General features: G+C 36.3%; 1 protein-coding gene and 1 long non-coding RNA gene across 2 annotated transcripts; both read right to left on the minus strand.

Moving 5' to 3' along the window:
• Positions 1 to 706: 706 nt before the first annotated feature.
• On the minus strand, positions 707 to 3,527 carry LOC126912465 (uncharacterized). Its single transcript, XM_050704609.1, has 2 exons — positions 3,382 to 3,527; positions 707 to 3,239 (listed from the first exon to the last, which is right to left on the minus strand). The coding sequence occupies exons 1-2, from the start codon at positions 3,525 to 3,527 to the stop codon at positions 707 to 709; spliced, it is 2,679 nt and encodes an 892-aa protein (XP_050560566.1).
• Positions 3,528 to 4,809: 1,282 nt separating this feature from the next.
• LOC118275068 (uncharacterized) lies at positions 4,810 to 23,415 on the minus strand. Its single transcript, XR_007706974.1, has 9 exons — positions 22,911 to 23,415; positions 22,490 to 22,572; positions 21,799 to 21,881; positions 20,898 to 21,013; positions 20,479 to 20,587; positions 15,566 to 15,695; positions 14,829 to 14,923; positions 9,717 to 9,845; positions 4,810 to 6,598 (listed from the first exon to the last, which is right to left on the minus strand). It is a non-coding gene; the product is annotated as an uncharacterized LOC118275068 (long non-coding RNA).
• Between the last annotated feature and the right edge of the window lie 1,883 nt (positions 23,416 to 25,298).

The following is a 25,298-nucleotide window of genomic DNA, read 5'->3' on the forward strand; positions in this document are numbered from 1 at the left end:
GCAGGCACTCACGTTCCCATCTTCGCCAAATCGGCGACACCGGTGGTACGAGCTTCCAGCTTATAGACCACGCATGTGACTCACTACCTAAACCTAACCTAACCTAAAGCGCTTAAGGCGCTTTTACCTAAGTCCCTATCAGCCGCTTAGGTAGCGTTGTCACTACATACTATTCTAGACTAGCCTATACCTATACTTATTAGCTAACCTATACCTAATACCTATATGTTAACCTATACCTAGACCTAGACCTATATCTAACCTATAACCTATACCTATAGACTGCCTACGGGCGGGCGCTAGCTAAGACTACACTAAATGAGCTAGCTATTCCTATACGATTTACACTTTAAGCTAGTAAATAAGGCTCTATTTCTTTTATCTTTGTGCCTATCTACAGCTACCATTGTAGGACCATAATAATTTAATTCATGAGGCCGTACTTGATTGACTAAACGGGGGTACGGGTACGTAGTATTCCCGCTATTACGTAAAACTTCCATGTAAATACGTACATAACTTCTTAGGCTTAGGGTTTATTATTACTTTATTCACGTTTCTTGTACCGCTTTGATTTTCCCGCGCGAACGTAAAGTACGTGCGCCAGCGCTGCTTGTACTTAGCACTGATAACGAACTGTCGCACGGCGTTGCTTTGTTATCCTGTGTGGCGGCGATCACTTTTCTTTCTAGGCGCGTTAGGGTGCCTAGATGAGCTTATCTAGGCGTTTTAGGGTGCCTAGATGAGACTTCGGCATTGTAGGTGCTTCTTGTTTCCTCTTCTTGAAGTTTCTATCGGGTAATCGTCGGCTCTTCTTTTCTAGGATGCCTAAGGTTTGCTGTTGTAGGTCTTCTCTAGGTATCCTAGGTTCTAAACATGTTGGTTCTGGTTTGAAGTTTCTTATGGTTTCTTCAAATGGTTCTGGATTTTCTTTAATTGTAATGTGGCCGCAGAATGTACTTGTGTCTTTATTTACTGTGTACTGACATCCATGTAAAACCCAACCGAGTTTCGTGTACGATGCTACCGGTTGGTCGCGCGCACCTGTCCGTGTCTTCGTGGCTACTAACAAATGCCAGTTGTCTTGACCTATCAAAATCATTGGTCGCGCGCGATCATAAACAAGAGTGCTTCGTATGTCATCTAAATGCCTACAATTGTTTATATCTTCGGTATGTACAGTCTGCGCCGTGACTTCCAACCTAGTTACGGTGCGCGCCGCCTCTATCTTCTGTGGGGCGCTATGGTACTTGCCTTGTATGTGGAGGCTTACGGTACGGCTTCGCTCGTGCTTGAACTCTGTACCTAAGCCTTGTATGCACATAGAACTTTCTGGCCCATCTGCACCTAGGATGTCTGCTACCGACGCGGGTATCAAGGTGACTGTACTCCCATCGTCTAACAAGGCGTATGTATGTAGCCTAGCATGTGGTCCGCTCAACGTCACAGGAACTATCTTCAAATACGCGCGGCGATTGTGAGGCGAAGTTGTTTCCCGCGCTGACGTCACGGATTCGTGTGTCGTCATCGCTGGCGGCGCGGGCGGCGCTGTGTTTACATTACGCTCTTTGTGCAACAGTTTGTGATGCTTCATGTTGCACTCCTTTACGTCACAAGTAGGCGCTCTGCACATATTTCTTCTGTGTTTACTTCTTAAACATCTAAAACACATGTTATTTGATTTCGCTATATTCCATCGCTTATCTATGTCTAGCTGCTTATATTTACTGCAGTCTGGTAACTTGTGGCCGTGCTGCTTGCATGCCGGGCATCGCTCACTTGATGTTTTCTGACGAGTATTCACCATAAACGTGCGCTCAACTCTGCGCCGTCGTCGTTCATCAATGGCGTTATCCCTATCTCGCTCTGGCAATGCGTACGCGCTACACTTGTCGGCCTCTTCATTCATGAACATAGATAAGAGCTTTAATACGGGAGTATCTTCAAGCTTTTTATTTGCCGCGTAATCGTACCATTTATGTTTTAATATTGGCGTTAACTTATCTATTATAGATCGCGACATTTCGGGGCTGTGTAAATAGTGAATTCTATTTAGTGCTTCTATTGTACCTACTGTGTTTGCAATACGGCTAGCAAATATACAAATATCCCTAGGGTCATCCTTTAATCTAGGTAATAATTTTACTTTATCTAATTCGGTCATTATCAAAGCCTCAGGCCTACCAAAACGTCTTTCTAGTGCATCTAGAATGACCTGAGGGTCAGATTGACTAAATAATAGACACTCTACAGCTTCCTTTGCGGCGCCTCTGAGGCTTAACCTAATCCTAGCAATATTTTCTACGCTAGAAAAATACGTGTGTGAGTCACAATACGCGGCCTTATAAGCTATCCACTCACCGGGTTTTCCGTCGAAGACTGGTAGCCGCTGCATGTACTTCGGGGGCTCTCTCGAACTGCGCATGACCTGCGCTAGTGCCGCGGCGAGGGTTCCTACGTCTATCAGTTTATCACTAACATTACCGTGTGACACTTCACTCGCGATATTGCCCTTTGTTTTCGCACACACACTTTCACGCACTTTGCCGTAGCCGTCGTCGTCTCGCAGCGGGTGCGCGCCCGCCGGGGCGCCGGTGTACGTCGCTGTCGCTGCGTGGGCTGCGTCTCTGCTGATCCTCCCGCCGCTGGCGTCGTGAGGCGGCGGGCGAGTCTCACCTCCGGGTGGCGGCGCGGGTCGCGCTAGCCACGTTCCTATCCTTACGGAGGCGAGGTCGTCCTCCAGCTCTTCGTCGTCGCTCGACTCAGCTTCGACTCTGAGGCGCTGCAGCTGTATTTCTTTCAGCTCTTGCTCAGCCTGCGCTTTCTTGACTTCCATTTCAGCCAGCTGTTCTATGGCCTCTAGCTCTGCGAGGCGCTTCCTTTTCGAGTATGTCGAACGGCGTGACTTGGTATCGCTGGCCTTGAGTGTGGCGTCGATGTTGGTAGTCGTCGTAGACCCGCTTCCTGTGTCCGTCACTCGGGCCGAGCTCGATTCTGGTGCCGGGGTGCTGGCACCCGGTCCGGCGGTCACGGAAAGCTCTTGCTGGGTCTGTTCTCCTCTGGACTCTCCACTACGGCTGCGTGTTAGCACCATGTTGCTGGAACTTGATTTGGCTCTGAAGGACCAGAATGTGCGGGTCGGAGGGATCAGGCTGTGGATCGTTTCCTCGACGTACCCGTGATGTGGTCCAGAGAGCAAGTGGACTGTATGATGATGGTGGAGAGAAATAACTCTAGTACTGAATTAACAATACTTTATTCCATAGGTTACATTAATGATGTTAACACCGTAGTGGATTGACTTTACGCGACTACTAAATCGACATTAACACACTCTGACGATACATTAACTTTACGTAAAAGGATAATTACGACACTTACATAATGACGTTCATTGACACACTGAGGACGTCTCGAAAGGAGTCGTCCTTATATAGGCGGGCCGCGCAAACAAGATCGTTCCTGTCCTGGGTGCACGTCGCGGGCGTCGCCGCGTTACCGACAAGTTCGTGCAAGCCCAGGAGCATGTTTAAACCAGACAGCGGCGGCGCGGAACAAAGGATCGCCGCCGCTCACCTTTGATATTCGTGTTTAAACATGCTTTTTAACAGGAACGATCAGGTTTGGTACATGTCGCGGGCGGCTCGCCACCTTACATGTTTCTTGTGTGTGTATGTAACCATTTTCGAATACCTAAATTTCACAGCATAAATAGTGAATATCCTGGATGATAGGTTATAATGTATTTAAGAATGATAAAATGAAACAAACCGCAGAAAAATCCGAGCTAGATAATATAAAAAATATATGGAAGTGATGTCAAAATTAGCTATGGAGATAGTGAAGTCAAAAAATTAAATAATCAAAAAATTAAACATTATCTTGTAGCTTTTTTACAATTTTAAATATAAATACTTAAAATTTAATTTAGTTTAAAAGGGAACAACATTTATGTTTAAATTTTGTGCGTTTTTTTCACTTTAAGTTTAAGGTTTATTAATTTTTTTAAAATATATATTTCTTTTTTGACAACCCTGAACGTAACAAATTATTTGTATGTAGACTGCCATGAAACCCGTGGCAACTTCACCTACCGTCTGTGTAGCAAAAGTTTTGACGTATCAAAACTTCAAATTCTTTTCATTTTAATAAGAAGTAGGAATTCCTAGATTAAGCCGTCTTTACGTCAAAACTCTTTAATACATAATGAATACGGCGTGTAGGTAAAGTTGCCAAAAAATTGGTATCTTTACCTATGTTGTTTATTCTATTCTACAGGCTAAAATAAGTGTTTGTATAAAAATGACGATTATGGTAAAGTGAGCCAAATGTACTACAATTATAAACAAATAGTTTTGGTTTCTATGCGTCTTATGTTTAAAAATATATTTCGATTTACAAAAATCAATCAAATTTTATAACAATATAAAATATGGTAAAGTTGCCACGTTTTACGGTACGTAGTTTTTTTTTGTATGACAAAAATTACTCATTGTCAGTAATTTATAAATACTATTGTAATCCTCAAACACACTGCTACCTCCCATTAAAGCTAGTGGAGCGCCTGGGGGTTTTCACCTCGGATTAGAGTTATAGTGAATGAATTAATATGATCGATGTGGGATATTGTTTTTTAAACTATAAATTGCAATGTTTACCCAAAAATTTTTTGAGCACTCCATTTTTTCATTGTTTAAACAAATTATTGTAAAAAATTAATGTTTGACCATATATTTTCACTTTCAACAGTTTTTTTTTATTTATATGTTAAATCTTACCTGAGTAGACATATAGGAACATTTTTCAAAAATACCTGTGTATAAAAATAGCAGTAAGGATCTTGAACAGGTAGAAAAACGTGGAGGGGAGAGCGGAGCGACAGCTGCTATGTACAATGGAACTTCTTGGCCAGTTTAATAATAAATGAAACGCACTCTATTGTGTACATTAAAAAAAAGGTAATTAATTATAACTAATGAAAAGAAAAAAAATATTAGTACAAAATCTGTTTATTTAAATATATTACATTGTTGTCTACATCAAATATTTTCTTCTACTTCATCTATCTGTATAATAGGTGAAGTATTGGAACAACTATTTCCGCTGCACTGTAAACATGATACACTGCAGTATAAACTACTTCTTCTGCATCCACACGCAGCTCCGCATCCCTTTTTTCAATTACAAAATAACATTTGCAATAAATTATCCGGAGCAGGTAATTGATTCATTGTTATTGGGATATACATGTTATTGGAATACTTCCATCCCCAATTTTCAATAACTACGTCATTTCCTAGCCATATCTGAATTTGTAGGTACACTCTTTTAAGGTGCTCAAACGCTGCATCAGTTGTTGGAGGCAGTGATGACAAAAGAACACTCGTATTATTGGCTGTTGCTTTTATAAAAGAATTGAACCTCAATGTATTTAAATCATGAGTTTTAGACGGAGCGCCATATAAGCTCAAAATACATGCTACACCTGCTTGCAATATATTATTGGGGTCTTCATTGATATTTTTAATACTTTTACTGAGTCGTGTAAATCACTCCGTTTCTCAAAATTTTTGGCAAACTTAATTTTTCCTTTATTGAAAAACGCAGAAGTAGTGTCACAACCCGTAAAGGCATGTAAAAAAAGAATATGTTCTTTACAATTTGGTAATGATTTTTCTAAACATTTCGATGAGATTATCTTCTGTTGAACTTTGCCTCGGGATGGTTTTAGAATATATATTTCACGATCTTTATCTACCAATGCATACTACTATGCAGCTATTTTCATCAGCCATGCTGCTAGCCGTTGGTTGATCCATTGTTCGAAATCTAATAAAAAACAATTAATAATTAATTATTTGTATTTGATTCATTATTATCATATATTTTGTTTATTGAAACTGATCTTTAATTTTCGATTTATTTATTATTTAATTAATTCAATAATGAACTCTTCAATAATGTCGTCTTCAATACACCTTCCAGTACAAAAATATACAAGAATTTTTCACTAAAAAACCAAATTTTTACTGTTATAGAAGCACAATATTCACAGAACACGTGTTACTTGCAACTAAACTAGCCGAGAAATGCTATTGTACATATAATAGCAGCCGTCGCTCCGCTCTCCCCTCCACGTTTTTCTATCTGTTCGAGATCCCTACTGCTATTTTTATACACAGGTATCTTTGAAAAATGTTCCTATATGTCTACTCAGGTAAGATTTAACATATAAATAAAATAAAAATACTGTTTAAAGTGAAAATATATGGTCAAACATTATTTTTTTATAATAATTTGTTTAAACAATGAAAAAATGGAGTGCACAAAAAAAATTTGGGTAAACATTGCAATTTTTAGTTTAAAAAACAATATTCCACATCGATCATATTAATTCATTCACTGTAACTCTAATCCGAGGTTTTACGGTTTTGAATGCTCTAGGCACTCCACTAAGCTGCGGCAGATAATTTTTGAATACCTTCATACATTATTGAATTATTTGCAAGAAAGGTTCTGTTAGAAGGCCGATGATTATTAATGATGATGAGTAGGGACTCGCAGCTCTTCATTGCTGCAAGCGAAGCGCCATCTGCAACTAACGAAAAAAAAATGTGTAAAAATTATAATGGAAAATCCTTTTCAGCCTACTTGAAAGAGTGTATCTGCATAGTAACAGTATACATAACCAAATTAATATAAAAGAGGTAGAGAGTGAAGTATCAGTAACATCAACTACATAATATATTTGTAAAGTCATTGGATGATTTTCCCGGTCAAAAAAAAAATGACGTTCCTATAAATATTTTAAACGACCGTAGATTGTCAAGACTATTCGTAATGTCACTTGGTTACCTGCCGATGTCGGTCGGCTAGAGTAGTATTTCGAAAGTAACTTCACCCTTTTCGCTTTTAAATTTTAAAATGTCGAGTTTAGATAGTGATAGAGAAGCGTTTGATATTATATCAAACTTCAATGATAGTGATTCAGAAGAAGATAAAAGGCGTGATAGAGTACCGGTAAACTATGGCAACTTTACCAGACCCTTGGCAACTTTACCATACTATAGGTATTCGGTATAAACTCATTTATCTAAAAATCTACCCACTAGAATTCTGTTTTGTAATAGTAGTATTTTTTAGACTTTAAAAGGAAATATTTACTATATTTTGCGTAGACGTAAGACTGCTATTATGCCAGTAATGGCCGTTACAGTGTAGTGCGTGAAAATGTGCTAAAAGTTAGTAGTTCCTAAATTGTGCTCACAGAGCCTAAATTATTTGTCACAGGTGAGTGAAATTTTGATCTTGTATGTATAATATAGTTGGGATTACTGTTGTAATGTCAGCAATTGCTTTTTCTTTAATTTATTGATAAATAATCGCTTCGGTAATGTTGACACAGGTTAGGTAAAGTTGCCACAGCCTGCTTTGTGGCAACTTTACCTACAGTTAGGGTTGGCAATAAATGTTTTTTTCCTTGTTTGTGTGTATGTAACCATTTTCGAATACCTAAATTTCCCAGCATAATAGTGAATATCCTGGATGATAAGTTATAATGTATTTAATAATGCCTTTTGTTTTAGAGCCAAAATGGCTCACATGAAACAAAACCGCAGAAAACTCGGAGCTAGACAATATAAAAAGTATACGAAAGTAATGTTAAAATTAGCTATGGAGATAGTGAAGTCAAAAAATTAAAAAGTCAAAAGATTAAACATTATTTTGTAGCCTTTTTTTACAATTTTAAACATAAATACTTAAAATTTTAGAACTTAATTTATTTTAAAAGGGAACAATATTTTTGTCAGATATTTATGCTTTTTTTTTACTTTAGGTTTAAGGTTTATAATTTTTTTTTTAAATATACATGTCATAAAAAAAAATCTCATTTTTTGACAACCCCGAGCGTAACAAATTATTTGTATGTAAATTACGATGAAACCCGTGGCAACTATACCTACTGTCTGTGTAGCCGTTATCTTTATAGATTTCCTCATATTGTTTGCATTATAATACGAAGAGGTCCTAGATGAAGCCCTCTGTACCTCAACAACTCTTTAATATGCAATACACGATGAATACGGCGCGTAGGTAAAGTTGCCAAAAATTTGGTATCTTTACCCATGTTGTTTTTTCTTTACTACGGCTAAAGTAAGCGTTTGTATTATAATGACGATTACAGTAAAGTGAGCCAGATAGACTACAATTTTAAATATATAGTTTTGGTTTCTATGCGTCTTATGGTTAAAAATATATTTCGATTTTTGTTCCAAAATATGGTAAAGTTGCCATGTTTTACGGTATATAAAGAAAGAGTGAATTGAATTATTTAGCGTTGCTGGATTCTAACGAATTTAAAGTGAGATTTCGACTCGATAAAGAATTTACTGAACAGTTACTTCTTGAAATTCATCCGCATATAAGAGTAATAGGTCATTTGGAAGTATTGTATACTTATTCTAAAAATGTAAACATAACCTAAATAAATTGATGTTATTTCAGGAATCATGGGACTTTCAAAATTTCTTGATTTTTTTAGTTTACACTAATAGATGAAGATATCAAGAGTAGGAGTAATAATAAACTGCTAAGTATTAGTTCTCTGATAAATGTAATGAAAAGTAATAAAAAGAACAAATTTGTAAATTATGTTTTATTTTACATTATTACATTAAATATTACATTCCACCTGATGAAATCCTAGAAAAAGTGACAAGTGTTTTGGGATCCACATGTAGTGGGTTTGCTGTTCCATTTGGTAGTGATGGAGTACGTGCTAGTAGGTGCGTTTGCCACCACCTATCTGCAATAAAAGAAAACATATTATTATTAATTTGAGTGATCGTGATCTGCCGAGCCTTTTCCCAACTATGTTGGAGTCTGCTTCCAGACTAACCAGAAGCAGTTGTTTTACCTGGAGTGACTGCCTACCAGGCCTAGTGTATTTGGATAGACAGACATAAGAGTGGGATTCATGGATGTAAACCGCAGGGTACAGCTAGTAATTAATAATAATATAATCTTACCTTTAAATTGTTCATCCTTATATAAGCAGCTCTATTACGAGCTGCTTTTTTTAAATTGTCCCATTTTAATTTAAGCTACATCGACGATTCCTCCTTATGTTTGTTGGTGGCAACATTGGTATCTTTAGTTATTATTATTGAGTGGCTTTGTATTAAATCCACGAGTAGGGAAACCTCATCCTTGCTCATAGCCTTCTTTGTTTTCTGTAATATAAATAAGTATCCATGAATGAGGGTTTACCGAAGGAAAATGTGCAACTTTGTAGAAATAGCTCATATAAGATGTTATCTCAAGATACTCACCGGCGTAATATCCATTTCAGACAATAACTTCTTTCCAAACGAAGTCGTAAACAATAACACTCAATCATTGACTCTTACTTAATGACCTTTACGGAAAAGACAATTTTGTCAATAACTCTGCATGTTAAATTTCAGCCCGATCCATATAGAGGTTTGGGCTGATAGATCACTATGTTAGTCAGTCATCTTTGAGTTATATATATTTAGATAATGAGAACGACATCGATTCACAGATCAGACTCGAATCAAAACTGCATATAAATGAATTCTTGTTGAATCACGTCATTACGCGTTAAAAGCTGGACCGATTTCTCTAATTTAATATGTGATGTATTAGTTATTGTCAGCAAAAAACCTACAAAAAGAACTTTTAGAGATATTTACCGAAATATTAGGGTAGAGCCAACTGTTTCGAATGAGATGTACGATACGTAAGACGCTTTCAAGCTGCAAACTGTCTTGTTCCTCATGATTTCTTGGTATTCGTAGCAACTGACGCCCCATAACCACCACCTGTAAGGACATAAAAAAATCTATTAACGAATGCATCATCACCTTACCTATTATACTGGTTTGTAATTTTCGTATACAATGTGATAGGGGTGAGACTTCTAACCCGTTAAGGCTGAGTATTACATATAATTTTATCGACAAAAAAAATAATATTTTGGGGGGGTTGAACCCCTAATTTTTTTGTTTTTTATAGTTAATTGAAAATATTGAAAAATAGTGATTTTTTCGATAAAAATAATTCCTATCATATCTATATATTAATACGTGATGCAAAAACTTTGGACCACATTTTACGAAAATTGCGCGGACGTAGGAGCATAAAATTTGGTATACTTATAGTTTATGTGTAGGAGAAGTGCATAGCGCTAATATTTTTCAAAAATAATGCTTATAAAGTACATTTAATCAATAAATAAAACATTACACACACATGCATAGTATCTGATCGTATTTGACAAAACGTCAAAATCGATAGACATTGCGATGATATTCTCACGTCTCATATGAAAAGAGTTTTATAAAAGAGTTTGAATTAAATAAAAATTATCCTTCAACGTACGTTAAGTGGTATTGTAAATTAAATCATATATGGTGGAATTTCGGCCACTAGGCGACCACTAGTATATCGTAAATATTCCTATCACATTGTATATCCCATTTTGTTACCAGTCGTATTCCAAAAGCTTTGCCATTCAAAAAATACAGAGGTGGTGTGATCCTCAGAATTTATATGAGCCTTTTTACAATTTTCACGTTTAAGACACAAAAAATCCAATTACTCTTTAGCGGAATTTTGTATAAAACTAAGATATAATTCGTTTTACCTGATATGCCTTTATAATATTTCTCTCGCATGTGATTTTGCATAAATGAATGCCCATATAAGTAACTTAAGACTGTTTTTTTTTTACAGGTACGCACTTTTAGTCGTGCTTCGCAGATCAATATAGACAGGTAGATATATATTTTTTCTTGTCTATCAGGAATTTATTTGGTATTTTTTATATATAGCACCTACGCTCCTAATAAAATAGTGGCATGTTCGCATAATTCTCTACCGTGTACATAACTATTTTACAATAAAATTATACTATACTAATATTATAAAGCTGAAGAGTTTGTTTGTTTGAACGCGCTAATCTCCAGAACTACTGGTCCGACTTGAATAATTCTTTTTGTGTTGAATAGTGCATTTATCGAGGAAGGCTATTAGTCCAGTTAAATAAGGCAAAATTAGGTAAGAATCTCGGAATGCGAGATACCCAGCTGTAATTTTGTATATACTTGTATATTGACCCCCAAAATTGTCTCAAAACCTACATATGGTAGGGTGTAAGCAACCCTTAAAATTCAGGGTCAAAGGGCCCAAAAAACGTTTTTTTCGGTTTTTTCGAAATATTTCATTTCCTATGGGTTTTTGGTAGTTGTATTCAATAGCAATATTGTGAAATACAAAATTTTCTATAACTTTTGTCTAAACTTTTTTTTATACGGTGAACCGTTTTCGAGATAGAGGGCGGAGAGCGCGCGGTCACTGCATCTCTTCAAAAAATTTTTTTTCGTCTAACCTATACGTGATGGTTGTCTATGGATAGGACATTAAAAAATACGTCATGGTTCCTAAAACCATTTTTCGTCAAAATCAATCGTTTGAAAGATAGACGCTTCCAAAGTGGAAAAATGAGGTCTATAGAATGTGTCCTGCCCTCTAACTTTTAAAATAAGTGAGTAAGAAAACTAAAAAAAATATGTGCTGTAGATTTTAATGGAAACTTTCAACGAAAATTGGTTTGAACGAGATATCATAATTAGTTTTTAAGAATTGATACATTTAAAAAAAACACACTTAATTTTCCTCTTTATCAATTCTTTTAATCAATTTTTAAAAACTGGTGTCAATATACAAGTATATACAAAATTACAGCTGGGTATCTCGAATTCCGAGGTGAATTCCTAAATTGACTGGACTATATAGGCTATAAAACATCACGCTATGACCAATGGGAGCCAAGCAGAGCAGGTGAAACCGCGCGGAATGAGAGTAGGCGTGTCAGGCGCGATTCCGAGCGTCGGCGCAGCGTGCCGCGCAGCGTGCCGCGCTTGATCTGTACGTCAACAACTTATACTCGGCCGTCGGTGCGAAGGTACACGGCTTCTATTACACCACGCGGCCAGTAGTTTCTTGCGGAAGCCGGATCGATCATCAGGACCACATCTCCAATCTTAAGTTGGTCTTTGCCGGTGGGCCTCATAGTACGTGGTAATATTGTTGGCAAAACTTTTTTTAACCACCTCGCCCAAAACATATCAGCGAGTCGTTGAGAGACACAAGAGCTAAAAAATATTATATTTAGTCAAAAGCAAAATTTTCTTTGCTTTGCTCTATATCTTGTTCATCCACTATTAATAAATCTAATGCATCTTTTGATAAAACTTTACGTTTCCTGACAAATTTTGGCCTTTTACTAATTGTTAAAAATATTTTCGTTTGTGGTTAATGTACAATATTTACGAGAATGGTGTTCTCTGTACCTTCTGAAATCTTTATTTCGCGATTCGGCTGCCTCTTCAGATAATTTTCCCAGTGGAATGAGACCAAAATTGTCGATTATATCTTTTCCATGTACTAGAATTTTGTGCACACTTGCAAGCATGTAATACCATTCGTATATTTGAATGTACAAAGCTAAAGGTCCCATCAGCAAATTCCTTGAATTTGTTTGTGTCTATTAAAATACCTGAGGTTATAGCTGTAAAATAATAGTAAGTCTTCTTAAATAGATTTTCGTCTACAGCAGTGATAGCAGTTGTGGCGACATCTGCAAAAAACCATCATTAGTTGTACCGTGTCCTTGTTTAACTGTATCAATTAGCAACCGATTTTTATTTTTAAACGCATGTTGAACATTTCTTTTCTTATTCTCTAATTTTACTTTGTCGCCTTTTGCTATCCAAGATTTAAATTCAAGCCTATATGATAATGTAAAATGCATTCCATGAATTTAATCCAAGCATGGAGAGAAGATATGCTCAATTTGAAGATTTCAGTATTAGGCTCTTTCTGTAAAATTTGATCCAAGTTGTTCATTTCTTTTGGCCACCCCAAACTTTACAAACATCGCAGCTTTGTGTGGAGGTTTCACTTAATACTGAAGTAAAAAATAATAATTTGTGTCAAATGAACTTTCCATGAATTTCAGTTTCTTTTAAAGTACTTCTTTCGGATTCTAATCTCTGCATTTGAGTGGTAATATTAATATGGGTTTGTTTTATAAATTTGAAAAATAGTGGACGACAAAAATAGGTTGAGTTTGGCGCTGGATTTTCCCATAAAATTCTGTCACCATTAACGGGTTTCATAGGTACTAGACTTCCCATAAAAACACTTGAGTCGTCAGAATCTGCTTTACTTGTCTGCTTGTAATTTGACTGAATAGAGGCACCATCAAAACCCCATTTACTAATTAATTCAAGTTTCTTTTTCATCTTCTCCAATTCCAACTAATTTCAAGATCCTTTTAGTAGTTTTGTCTAGAAGTGATTGTAACTTTATTTCCGCAGAGGTATCAGTTAGTTTCATGTTATCCTTTGGTGGACCTTACATTACTGTAATACTTTTACTCAATTTAAAAATAGTACATTTATAGCTGCCCTACTTCCACTGAGAGCCATTTTCAGCCCACCGTATGACGTATGGCCAACAATAAACTATCAGAAGATGGCGAATTCACTATCTTACTATCATTGTTTATTATTTATTTTCAGCCATAGTCGTCCCACTGCAAGGCAAAGGCCTCCTTCCACTTGTCTCTATGCAGAGCTTTCCGTTGGCCAATCCTTTTCATATGCATCGAGTTCATCCCGCCATCTCCTTCTGGGCCTGCCGCGACGTATACTGACTTTGAGTGGGCTCCATTCAGTGGTGAGCTTTACTATCATACAGCTAAAAATTACGCCATACCTTTTCTCACGTCTCCGTCCAACGGTCACATCTATCGGTCCGAAAAGGTCAAGACCACAATGTGAGAACGGTCTACAATGGTGGGCTACTCTACCTGCAGGTAATTCACCTTGTCTCGGTGCTATAGGTGTCGCTTTTCTTATGCGACAGACGAGGCATTTTGATGCAACACTTCGCACCGATGGCCGTAGGTGGACTATCCAAAACCGTTGTCTTAGCTCATTGATAACAGTTTTCAGTCTCAGTTTACAGTCTCTTGGCCTCTATAGAAACATCTGCTGCAGCATCAACACGACCTTATACTCGCTTAATACTGTTGTTATCTATGTACGGTGAGAGAGACACAATTCTACTCTTCTTCGGTAAAGATCTTTGGTCGTACAAACAACATAGCTCTTTTATAAAAGTCTCTGACTAAGCCGGTTTTAAAATTAGAGTTTCAGCTCTATTTAGCAGAGAAGTGTTGACTTTTCCTTGTCCCTTCTTAAATCTTTCAACAGCAGCCAAGAAAGTAGCTGTAGCGCGAAGTAATCGCATCCAAGAGGAAAATCTTTTCGGATCAGGCAGAAGAAGAGGTTCTAATGGTATTACCACAGTCACCGTAGCTTTCCACAACTAAATATTATAATCGTGCGTCTTAAAAAAACTTATTTTCTCCAGACGCAATTCAGATTTCGCACAATACACCTAACAGCACGAGGCTTTTCCTTTTTAAATTGCATGGCCTTTTTTATTTTGAACATATTTTGCCACAAAAGAACAACAAGCGCCAAAAATAGCATACGTGTTAGGCGCATTAGTGTTATTGATATCGTCCTTCCAGAGGAAACTCAATGCATCCTCTTTTCTAATCTTCACCCTCAAAAACATGTCTTTTATATACAACTTCTATGGTATACGAGTAAAATATACTTTAGTGACACACACTGAGTCAATTAAAAAAAAATATTAGAGGTTTTATCTTATATAACCTATCTGAACCGTAACTTTGTACACCGATATACAGGTGAAACTTTACTTACGTTTTTCTATCATTCCAGATCAATCTTGCTTTTTCATTCTCTCCCTCTCTTTTTCGTCATATTAGTACTGTGAGGTCTCGATTAAAAGACAATACCTGTAATGTGTTTTAAATATGTGTTAAATAAAGCGATTTAACTTTATTTATACATATTCGTATAAAGAATCAATGATAATGAACAGAAGAAAAAAGTCCTCTTGATGGAGACTGAGTACACTGTTCAGGATCCGTGGTAATGTCCAAAGATACCTTCGACACCGGACACGGGTATTTAGGAAGGGACCTGTTCCAAATACTTATTTTCTATCTTTGACCAGCCGGACCCACAATCTAGTCAGATTGCGAAGTTCTTTTCTTTTCTTTATTATTTTAGAGATAAAAATTTATCATTTTACATTTATTCACCATATCATATTAATGAAGTCGAAGTAATAAAATATTGACACTAAACTAAGAAGTAAATATGTATACTTTAACATAAACTATAACAATAGACGACAATAGACAGAAAAATACCCTCAATCAGACGTAAAGGACTCGTCCGCTTCACTGTCCCTGGGAAACCTTTCCAGAAGCCCCGGTCCGGCCCTGTCGCCTTCCATTCAATCTTACGTTGGTCCTATTAACGCCACTAGTAGTATGTTATTTCTTCATTTTCTAGTTCTATATTGACATTTTTATTTCGTGCAAATAAATTAATTATCCTCCACAATATTTTCAGCATAGTATTTTACTTACTTGATGGAAATACAAAGATATTCCAAGTTGTTAACCCTCATCTCACGATATTTTGGCGCCACCAACCAGATGTTATGTAGATGCCACTCATTTTCCTGTATCTGCTCACATGCTACAACAGGAACAATATCTGTAAATTGAAATACCAAACCTTCAATGACAATTATGTAAATATCGGGTTGGTGCAAAAACTATCTACAAAGGACAAAGGAATGGAAAATTCATAGGTGAGATAGCGGCCAAACGTCGTCCCATTTAACAATAAAAAAAATAAAATAAAATAATGTAATTGTGAGGATATATTAATAAAATGTGACTAGTTTATCATGGTAAGGGTTGCTTTCTTGTGGGTTCTGGGCGTATACAGGAAAAATACATTTTACATGTCGGAAATATCTCGCTTTCTTTTTGTTGGTGAAATTAGACTTCTGATGTCAGGAACATTTGTGGGCGATATGACGGTGGTAACAGTAAAATAATAAAGTATTCTATATAAAACTATTGTTTATATTTGTACATTGCACTATTACTTTAATTAAGCTACTGATTGGGCTGGCATTTCCTATCGATTACTCTGTGAAGAAATGCTGAAACAAACTCAGAGGTCTTAGTTACTTTCAAAGTACAAATATGTTGTTTGCAGTTGTTATATATGTTGTTGTTTCCATAATCGATCGAATTGGTCGGCTGCTGCACGAGAAGTGATCAACACGCCGCTCAGCCGACGTATCCTTGTCTCCGTCGGACGCTAATGTTCCAATTTTACCCAGTTTTTTAAAACGGTTATTTATGGCCTCGATTCATTCATCAACACATTGTAATAAACCTTGACTTATTAGCATCTGGCGGCATCAATTGTTCTTTTCTTTCTCTGAATGGTCGCATATGTGGAATATAGCCACATTCTTCATTTCTAGGAATTGAATCTCGAAATCCACGATCTAATATAAAAATATCACCAGGTCTTAAAAACCAATGCTAAAAGATGACGTAGGATCTCATCGACATCTGACGTTATCGCTGGATATGGCCCCAGCATGTTTATTATACAGCTATCAGTGGAAACCACCAGAAAAGGTTTCACTAAGTTTTTGAACTCGTGAAGACTATAAGTATTTTTTTTAAATAAAAATATCAAACTTTTTTGGACATATAAGTACGTTACTTCCATGACGAAAATTCTATTTTCATTTTGATTACCACTAAAATACGACTTGGTATCAAAAGATTTCTAGCTATTACACCATCTCTAGTTAAATTAACTAAGCCTAAATATAGGGGCATAAAATCTTCAGTCAAGCATTGTGTAGCTATTTGTGATATTCTTTCTAATGTTCTTCTGGACATGTTGAATTTAGATGTCAGGTGCTCATCTGATTTGCCAGTTATTATTAATACCAAATAATCCCCTAAAGCGGTGGCAGGGCAATCAGATCTCACACGAAGATACGGAATTCGTTATAAATGCAGTTCGTCATCATCAAATTCTTCAATATTTTCAAAGTTAATTTGGTTTCGACGGCCCCATTTGTACAGACTTATTAGGTCTACCAGCATGTGTGCACTATTAGAGTTTTAACGTATTATCAATTATTGCAATAATGTCCAAATAATTTATCATTATTTGTGGCTGACAAAGCCATGCTAGATTGAGTACATATAAAGTGTGTAGTAAATCTGGCATATAATGGCACATCTCGGGTAACAGTATTTCTGCAGTTTTAAAATATGCAGCGTCGTGCAGTATTTGATCCTCGTAAATATCCAGGAATAGTACGTTTATTATTTTGTTCGCTAAACTTGTTGCAAATACTATAATCTTTTCAGTTACACCGTCTTCACAAACTAGATTTTTTTTTTCCTAATACGTCGGACACACTGGCGGTTGCTGTACTTGTATGATGCAATCAATCAAAAGGTATCTGAAATAATTTAAATAACTTGACGGGTTATACAACGTGAAACAAAAAGGGGGTAGACATATCAATTGCACGGCTTCTAGATAACATAACAAACGATACGGTAAGAATTTTTTAAACTCATGTTTTCATGGTGCCAATTTATGAATTTTTCAAATCGCGCCGCCGCGTGATTCAAAATTAGGTAGACAGATACTAGACGATCAGATTGACAGAAGAAATGTTTCTTAATATTAGCAAGTGATCCTTGTAGTGTTGTGACATGTTTGTATGATTTAAAATCGAGAACCATGCGATACCAAGTATTTGGTACAAAATTTTTTTTAAACGTATTTTGAGCTGAAACTTCGTTTAGAGACTCTATTCAACCTGTATTCATCAGCGCTTCTTGATGTATATGGGTATTTTGTTACACGTTGTATAGTCAATATAATCTCACACGGTTGAATAAAATAACGGCTATACTTATATAAGTAAAATACTGCAAATTAAATTTTTTTGAGGGCGGAAAATCATCCAATACCTTTTCCCCCTTTGGGCGAGGCGAGAGGGAGTGCCAGATTCTTGCCGGATTCTCGCAAAGACCGCCGCAACCACTTTCGCCATTAAATTAGCCACGGCTAAGTGGGACCTCCCATGCGCTAGCACTAGCTTAATTCTTCTTTAGAAGTATCCTCATCCTCAGCTTCAGAACAGGACAAGAATTATTGATAGAAGGAATGGTAACACCGAAGAATAGCTCAACTCAAAGGAATGCAAAGCTTTACTTATTGGAACAGGTTGATGATATGCGCGTTGCAACTGCACATTATTCATATATGCAATTACATTTTAAGAACTAATCATTACGTTTTCTTCTTCGTCGTGTAGCTGTTGTTGTATTGTACTTTATATAAAGATCTGAATAAGTGCCGCCAAAATTATAATTTTGTTCTTTATATAATTATATTTACAAAACAACTTGTTTACTAATTGTGAATCGATCACGCTTACTTTCATGATGTCAGCCTAGCGGAATAAATTTCAGTCTTTATAGCACCGCCAATATTGTCTTCTACGAGTGGTTTTAAGTCGTAAACTTCGGACTGGTCTACTTCTTTTATACGATATTTTTCACCAGTAATCTTTGAATTTAAAATAATGCTATAATTTATTTTATTTTTCAAGTTTTTTTGTAAGATTGGTGCATGGATATTTTCTTTTATAATGAAATACGCATTCTTCAGATTAAAGCACATTTAACACTTTTTGCAAATCAAATATTGCTACTGCCACATTACTTTTGCCAGCTGTTTTTATTTATTCTTTTTTTAATGCTCTTACTTTTTTTTCTCTTCATATAATAGTGTCGTCTGTTTGTTCATAAACAGAGCATGAAAAGCATTGGTCTTTTTGAATGAGTAGTTATATGGGGAGTTAAAAACTGTTTTGTATTGTCGTTATGTTGCCATTTTTTAAATATTCAAGTTTTCTGAAAGATATTCTTGGGTTTGTATGTATTATGTTCTAACAGTGGCTTCTGTCATAATGTTCATTTTGTTAGGCCTATTAGGTGCAGGTAATCACTGAAACAATCATGTCCGGTGAGCACCTGAGTGAGCCTGAAGAAGACACGCTCCTCTCTCGTCAGCCAAGCTTCGAAGTGTGACAGAATGGCTTTAACAACGCGCTTGCTGAGTACTGTTCTGACGACTCTGGTTCCTGACAGCTTGTGAAACCACAGCACCTCAATTTTAGAGGCGCTATCTTTAAGCCCAGTTCGTAGATCGAAACCACGACTTTTGCCACGCCGAGTTCTGAAAGCCGGTATATTCCGATATATAACCATTGATGTTCGCGATCAGCCAGACTATAAAATTTGTCAAATATAGCTTGTCGTTCTGATGCACAATTTTTATTGCCTGCAACCCTTTTTGACACGTACATGGGTATCCTGCCTCCAAAGCTACCTACAACTGCGATGTTAAGCGAGTATGTAAACTGCTGTACCATTTAATCCTGAAATCGTGCAGCCCGTCTGGTCACGGTGATTTTCAATTCGGGACACATAGGCTGAACTGGTTACATCAAAGGAGTTCATTACCACCTCCTCCATCTCTGGCACAGTTTCACACCTCCCCAGATGTTGCGCCAAAATGTGTTAGTGGCATCATCATCCGGGCGCCGCCCTAATCACATCTTGGTTGGATCGTTCCCAATTTCTATATATCTACCTCTGATATCTTTGGAAATGCGATTTCGAACTACTCGTTTTTTATATCGCCTAATACGTTTCGTCCATGCGTAGAGTTTCTGCTTCAGAAAGACGATGCGCTCAGTAACACGCAATACGTACTCGTGAAGACTGGTTCCAGTCCCCACAAGTATGCGTCTTACAAAGCGCATTAGGTACTTTATGGCGTGTATTGCCCTCCCTGAAGCAGGATAGTATGCCGATAAATACCCGTTAAGTAAGGATTGAACTCATTCCTGCATTGCCAGACTGGTATTGTTGATCATTTGTTAAACGTGGCAATTTTGGTCTTAAATTGCTAGGAGCAAATCTATACTCAAGAATCGCATCCTCTAAAGAACTCCTCAGTCATTCATTGCATTGAGTACTCACTTGTTCAACCCTGTCGTCCGTCACTTTAGTGACAGGAGTGGACGACGATTATTATATTTTAAGAGCTGATTGTTCTCTTTCTCAACTATATGGCCAGTTTCTTGTGTTGTCCTTTACGGGTGTCAACAAAGTAAAGGACATAATATATATGTAAATGTATTTTGTAAATTAAGTATTTATTCAGCCAAAGGTCTATTACTATTTATCGGTAGTGATGGTAATAGTGGTGGGATTTCATTTTCATCTATTTGCAGAAACTTTCTTACTATACGGCGGCAGTTTAAGTGGCGAATCCAGAGCGCTCACCAGTCACCATTGCCCTATATTTCCACACATGGGGAAACGTGATAGTTTTGGTCTTAGATTACAAGGAGCAAACTTAAACTCACGAATCGCATTTGCTTCAAGTGCAGCCTCGTCCAATCTACGATGGCGTTGGATGACCCGCATCTGATCCGAGAGTTATTGGCCCGAGACGTTGACTGATGGTTCAAGTACCTGAAACATCGACAGCATCCTTTCACGATACGCAGTGAGGTTAGTTCCTGCCTCTGTAGAACCGTAGTCCGTGCGCATAACTTTCTCATTCATGAAAATATCAATATAATTTATAACATTCACGATTATTTGCCCCTGCCCCGCCTTACCACCTACCGTTCGATCCTACGTTGGTCTTGCAAATGCCACTAGGCGTACGAGTAGTATGTTACCTCTTAATCTCTCATTTTTCAGTTTAATATTGTCATTTTTATTACGTGCAAATATATTAATTATTCTCCACAAGTCTCCCAACATAATATTTACTTACTTTATGGATATACAACGATGTTTCAAGTTCCTCATCTCCCGATACTTTTACGCCACCAACCAAATATTTCTCTCATTTTTCCTGTATTTTCTCAAATGCTGCGACAGGAACATTATCTGTAAATTGAAAAGTCAAGCCTTCAATGATAATTAGGTAAAATTCGGGTGGGTGCAAAATATACCTACAAATAAATTACAATATATTTTTCCCTCTCAAGAATCTTTAAATTTCTCATTGACCTCATAAAAACAGGAAGTTATCAAGTCGCCAATATGTTTTTGTATACATGCTACGGGACACTCCGCCAAATGTGAAACGAAACAAAAAAAAAATTTATTACAGTCCCAAATCTGTCCCATTTTCATCTGGTTATCCCAGGGAAATCGAGAGGAACTTTTGAATTGTAGGGGTGACTAATGCAAATTTTTATGGAAGTATTTTAAACCAATACAATTTGATATAGGTATTTTTTTTAAATAGGGAACTTCCTAATTACTTCTTCCGCCTTGGGTGAGACGAGATAAAATATCTCTTACTGACTAAAAAGCACCACGTTCTTTCTCCTGCTCTTTAAACCAGTGCCTTAGCTGGTCTGGTCTAGGTTTGGGGTTTATAGTTGAACTGATAATGGAATCGGGAGACAGTTGACAGAGAACTCCTCGACGATTTGCAGCAATGACCGCATGCTTGAATTATTTGTAATGATGAGTATTTCACACGTAGAGGGGGTTTGATCGACATCATTGGCCTGATAATGATGCAGCATGATAGCTAAGGGAACTCCTCAATGGTTAAGTATGTTAATCTACATTACGTTTTGGCTTGATTAATACGGTCGTTTTAAAAGCTTGATTGAAAAAAATCTTATCTATGTCTATCACTATTTTATCAAGGATTATACCTTGAAATTTGTCTTCAGTCACGGCCTAGCTCAAAATAAATGGTAGCATTCTGCATTGGACATCTCCTTTGCGCTTGAAATGTCTGAAATTGTTAAACACCTGTCTTCAGCATTTAACCGCAGGCTCATAGATAGGTCATCAAACTTTACAAGCACAGATTTAGGCAATTTGGCGTCCTCTAATTCATCTCTGCGTAGAGCAGACTATTTAATGCTCTTAGCTTGACTCCTACGGCGTCGCCGTTTTCTGCGCACGCTCTTCACGGCCCTCTGTAACTTGAAACTAGTAGACTCTTTCTCAGTGAATATTATTTTTAATTAATTTATATACGATCTATGTGTTGCTCTTCTACTACTTCTGTAAGTTGAATGATACAGCACTGAGTCTAGATTTTTGTAATTTGTCTAGTACTAGCTTTTGCCCGCGGCTTTGCTCGCGTTACTTTTGTTTAGCGTCGTAAAATGAAATGGGAGAAGGAATCCCGCTGCTATTAACTCACAAAATCCGCTATCAGTAGCATTTTATCATATAGGCAAAATATTCGTCTGGTAACTACGTAAGTAGTTTTTACCATTTCTACTTGCTACTAGACCTAGACCGTTCACCGACTCACTAAGTAAGCCGTTTGTCTGTGTGAGCATAACTTTATGATATTTTATTATGTATTTTTATAATTATAAACTTACATACATGTATAAATTGCATTTCATATCCCCTCATTATAAGAGTATCACGTGGAAGGACACCAGTCCGTGTGTACTCAGGAATACCATCTGTAATTTGAAATAGTAAGCACATTAATATACTTTGGGTATAGACTAACTAAAATAGTTTTTCAGAAAACAATAATTTAGTTTACGGTCAAATAGAAGACAATAATAGGAAAAATAATTAATGGTATTTAGTAATAGAGTTTGGAGCCTGTTAAAAATTTATTCATCATGTTTTCATAAAACTTCAAAGCGTGGCGTACATGTACCGGTTTTTTGGGTATTCATATATGTAGTTTATATACACAGCCCAATACATTAGCTTTCCCACGTAGGCAACAGAACTTAATATAATTTATTATCATAATTAAAATTTTTAGATGACGTCTATAAGTACTTACGTTCTCGTAATTACTAATTCGCTTTAATCAGCTTGAGAAATTCTGGATTACTACCTGGAACGTGAAATAGTAAACATTAATAATAATTTACTTATATTTGTCTATTATTGATAACACAGGGTTCAACGTAAGGCTTCTATCACTACATAATCTTTGTTTGGTACCAGTTTTATTATTTACTAGCGGTTGTCCGCGACTTTGTCCGTGTAGAATAATTACTTCTGAAAAAAATTGGGTTGTTGATTTTTTTTTTCTATAATAGAAGTAGCTTTAGTTATCATCAAAATCAGTTCAGCCATTTTAGAAATTAGCCAGAACAAACATACTACCACTAGCTTACTTTTGAAGTCACGACAATGCAGATTGGTTTACTTTAGAGAGTAACAGATGTAGATTTACATACAAGTTCATAACATTTTAGATAAGGATAATTTTATTTACCTCTCATTATGTATTCGCTGTATAACATGTTTGCTATCGAAAGTACATTTCTGTTCCCCTTACACGAACCAACTGCTCTATTTACATTGTGATGTAATGTAATCCTAAATATAATATGTATAAATTCTTATAAATCTTTTAAGTGGATTGTCCTCATTGATTGAATAAGCTTGAGTGCCGACAAAGAGATGTCAGTTTCAATCTCTTGTCGTACAAATAATTATTTATCGTATATGTATACTATACCAATACATACAAAAGGGCATATATACAAGTACAAGGAGTCTGCAATTGTTTGCAGTGTGTGTGCCATTAGGCTGACCTGTTTTCATAAAGGATTCACCCACAAAAGTATTAAGAAAGGTGTCTGTATGTTTTGTTATTATTTTAATAGTAATTATTATGTTTTTTACTCACGTAATTATTTGACGAGGAACTCGACTAGTTTCAATCCACGCTAGAGGCTAATATTAATGAAAAATAATATTTTGCGACACATGACGACGCGGCGATAGTCGCGCTGCTACTAGCGATTCGAGTTGCGCGCTCACCGCACTTGAAATCACATCTTAAGATTTTTTACAGTTGCATAAATTCCAGAAAAACGGTTAATCTCACCGTAGTAATACTTGTCGTAAACATCAATATTTAAATATTTATCGCCAGTGCCATTTAGTGTGAAGCTCGGTTTGTAATAATTGATTTAGCCATTATCTGTAACATAAAACAATTTATTTCAGTATTTATTATATGGAATAAATTATTATACAGTATAACTCGTTTACGGTACATGTTCTTCTTCTGAATAAAACAGTAATTATTTCCTATATAAAAATCTTATATACAATTTTATCTTCAAATAAACTATAATTCAATTTGCATTTAGATGATAGGAGTAGTACAAGTACCATCCCATCTAGGTTTTGTTTATTATTATGCAAAAGGCGAAAACACCTCAATCGCGTTTTTAATTCACGTGGTCTGAGATATACATTTATCATCAGGTACAAAGTCTAAAAACATGTTGTTCCTGTATGCTTGTGTTGGCGTTTTTCTTCGATTAATGTTATGCATAGGTTTTTTTTTGGTTTAACGTGAGTAAACTTACTCACGTATTACTTGTAATAATTATCAGCTACTTACCCGAGGGCTCGCGTACACGTCGCCACAGCTACGCCACCACTGCACTTTTGTAGCTACAAGCTATTCTTGTAACCACCAACATACCAACAGTAAACTTTGTCTTAGTTGTAATTAGCAAAACTGCAGATAACCCTCCAACTAAGTACTCCAACGGGAGCTGCAACTGCAACATATTATCATAAGTTCGCTCATTAAATAGAAGCACATAACAGATTAGAAAGTGGAATGGAATATACGCCAGGAATAGCACCCCTTTTCCCTCGTATAAAACTCTGTCAATATTACGAGTCGATGCTCTGAACAAATGCATGAATATTTAAGTATTTCATTGAAACCATTTAACAAATTAAAGTTTGTTGCGTAAAAACTATAGCTGCTTATGAAGAATGTGTAATTCTAAAGAGTGTATAAATCTAAATAAGTTATTCAGAATATGTATTTGATAAAAAAAAGTATTAGTATTCTGGGTCTTAACATAACCTTACCTCATGTTCGCATTAATTCAGTATTTAAAGCACACTAATAGCAAAAATCAAGAAAAATGCAATCACTGTTTTGTTAGTATATTTTTCTTTCTACATTTTATAGGTTATGACTGCGATGGCGCCAAACTATAATCAAATTCTCATTGTAATTTATTATGTTTTCAATCAATTATTTTTCAAATAATTATATCATATTTCAAATCGTCGTATTTTCGGTCATTTGAAGGTACTAGAAAACTTGTTTATAAAGGAATAGCTAAAGTATTTACGTTGTAAAGAAAAAAATAATCTTGACACTCGCAGCTATATTCATTCGAGT

The sequence above is a fragment of the Spodoptera frugiperda genome, chromosome 25 (genome assembly GCF_023101765.2).
Source record: "Spodoptera frugiperda isolate SF20-4 chromosome 25, AGI-APGP_CSIRO_Sfru_2.0, whole genome shotgun sequence".
NCBI lineage: Eukaryota > Metazoa > Arthropoda > Insecta > Lepidoptera > Noctuidae > Spodoptera > Spodoptera frugiperda.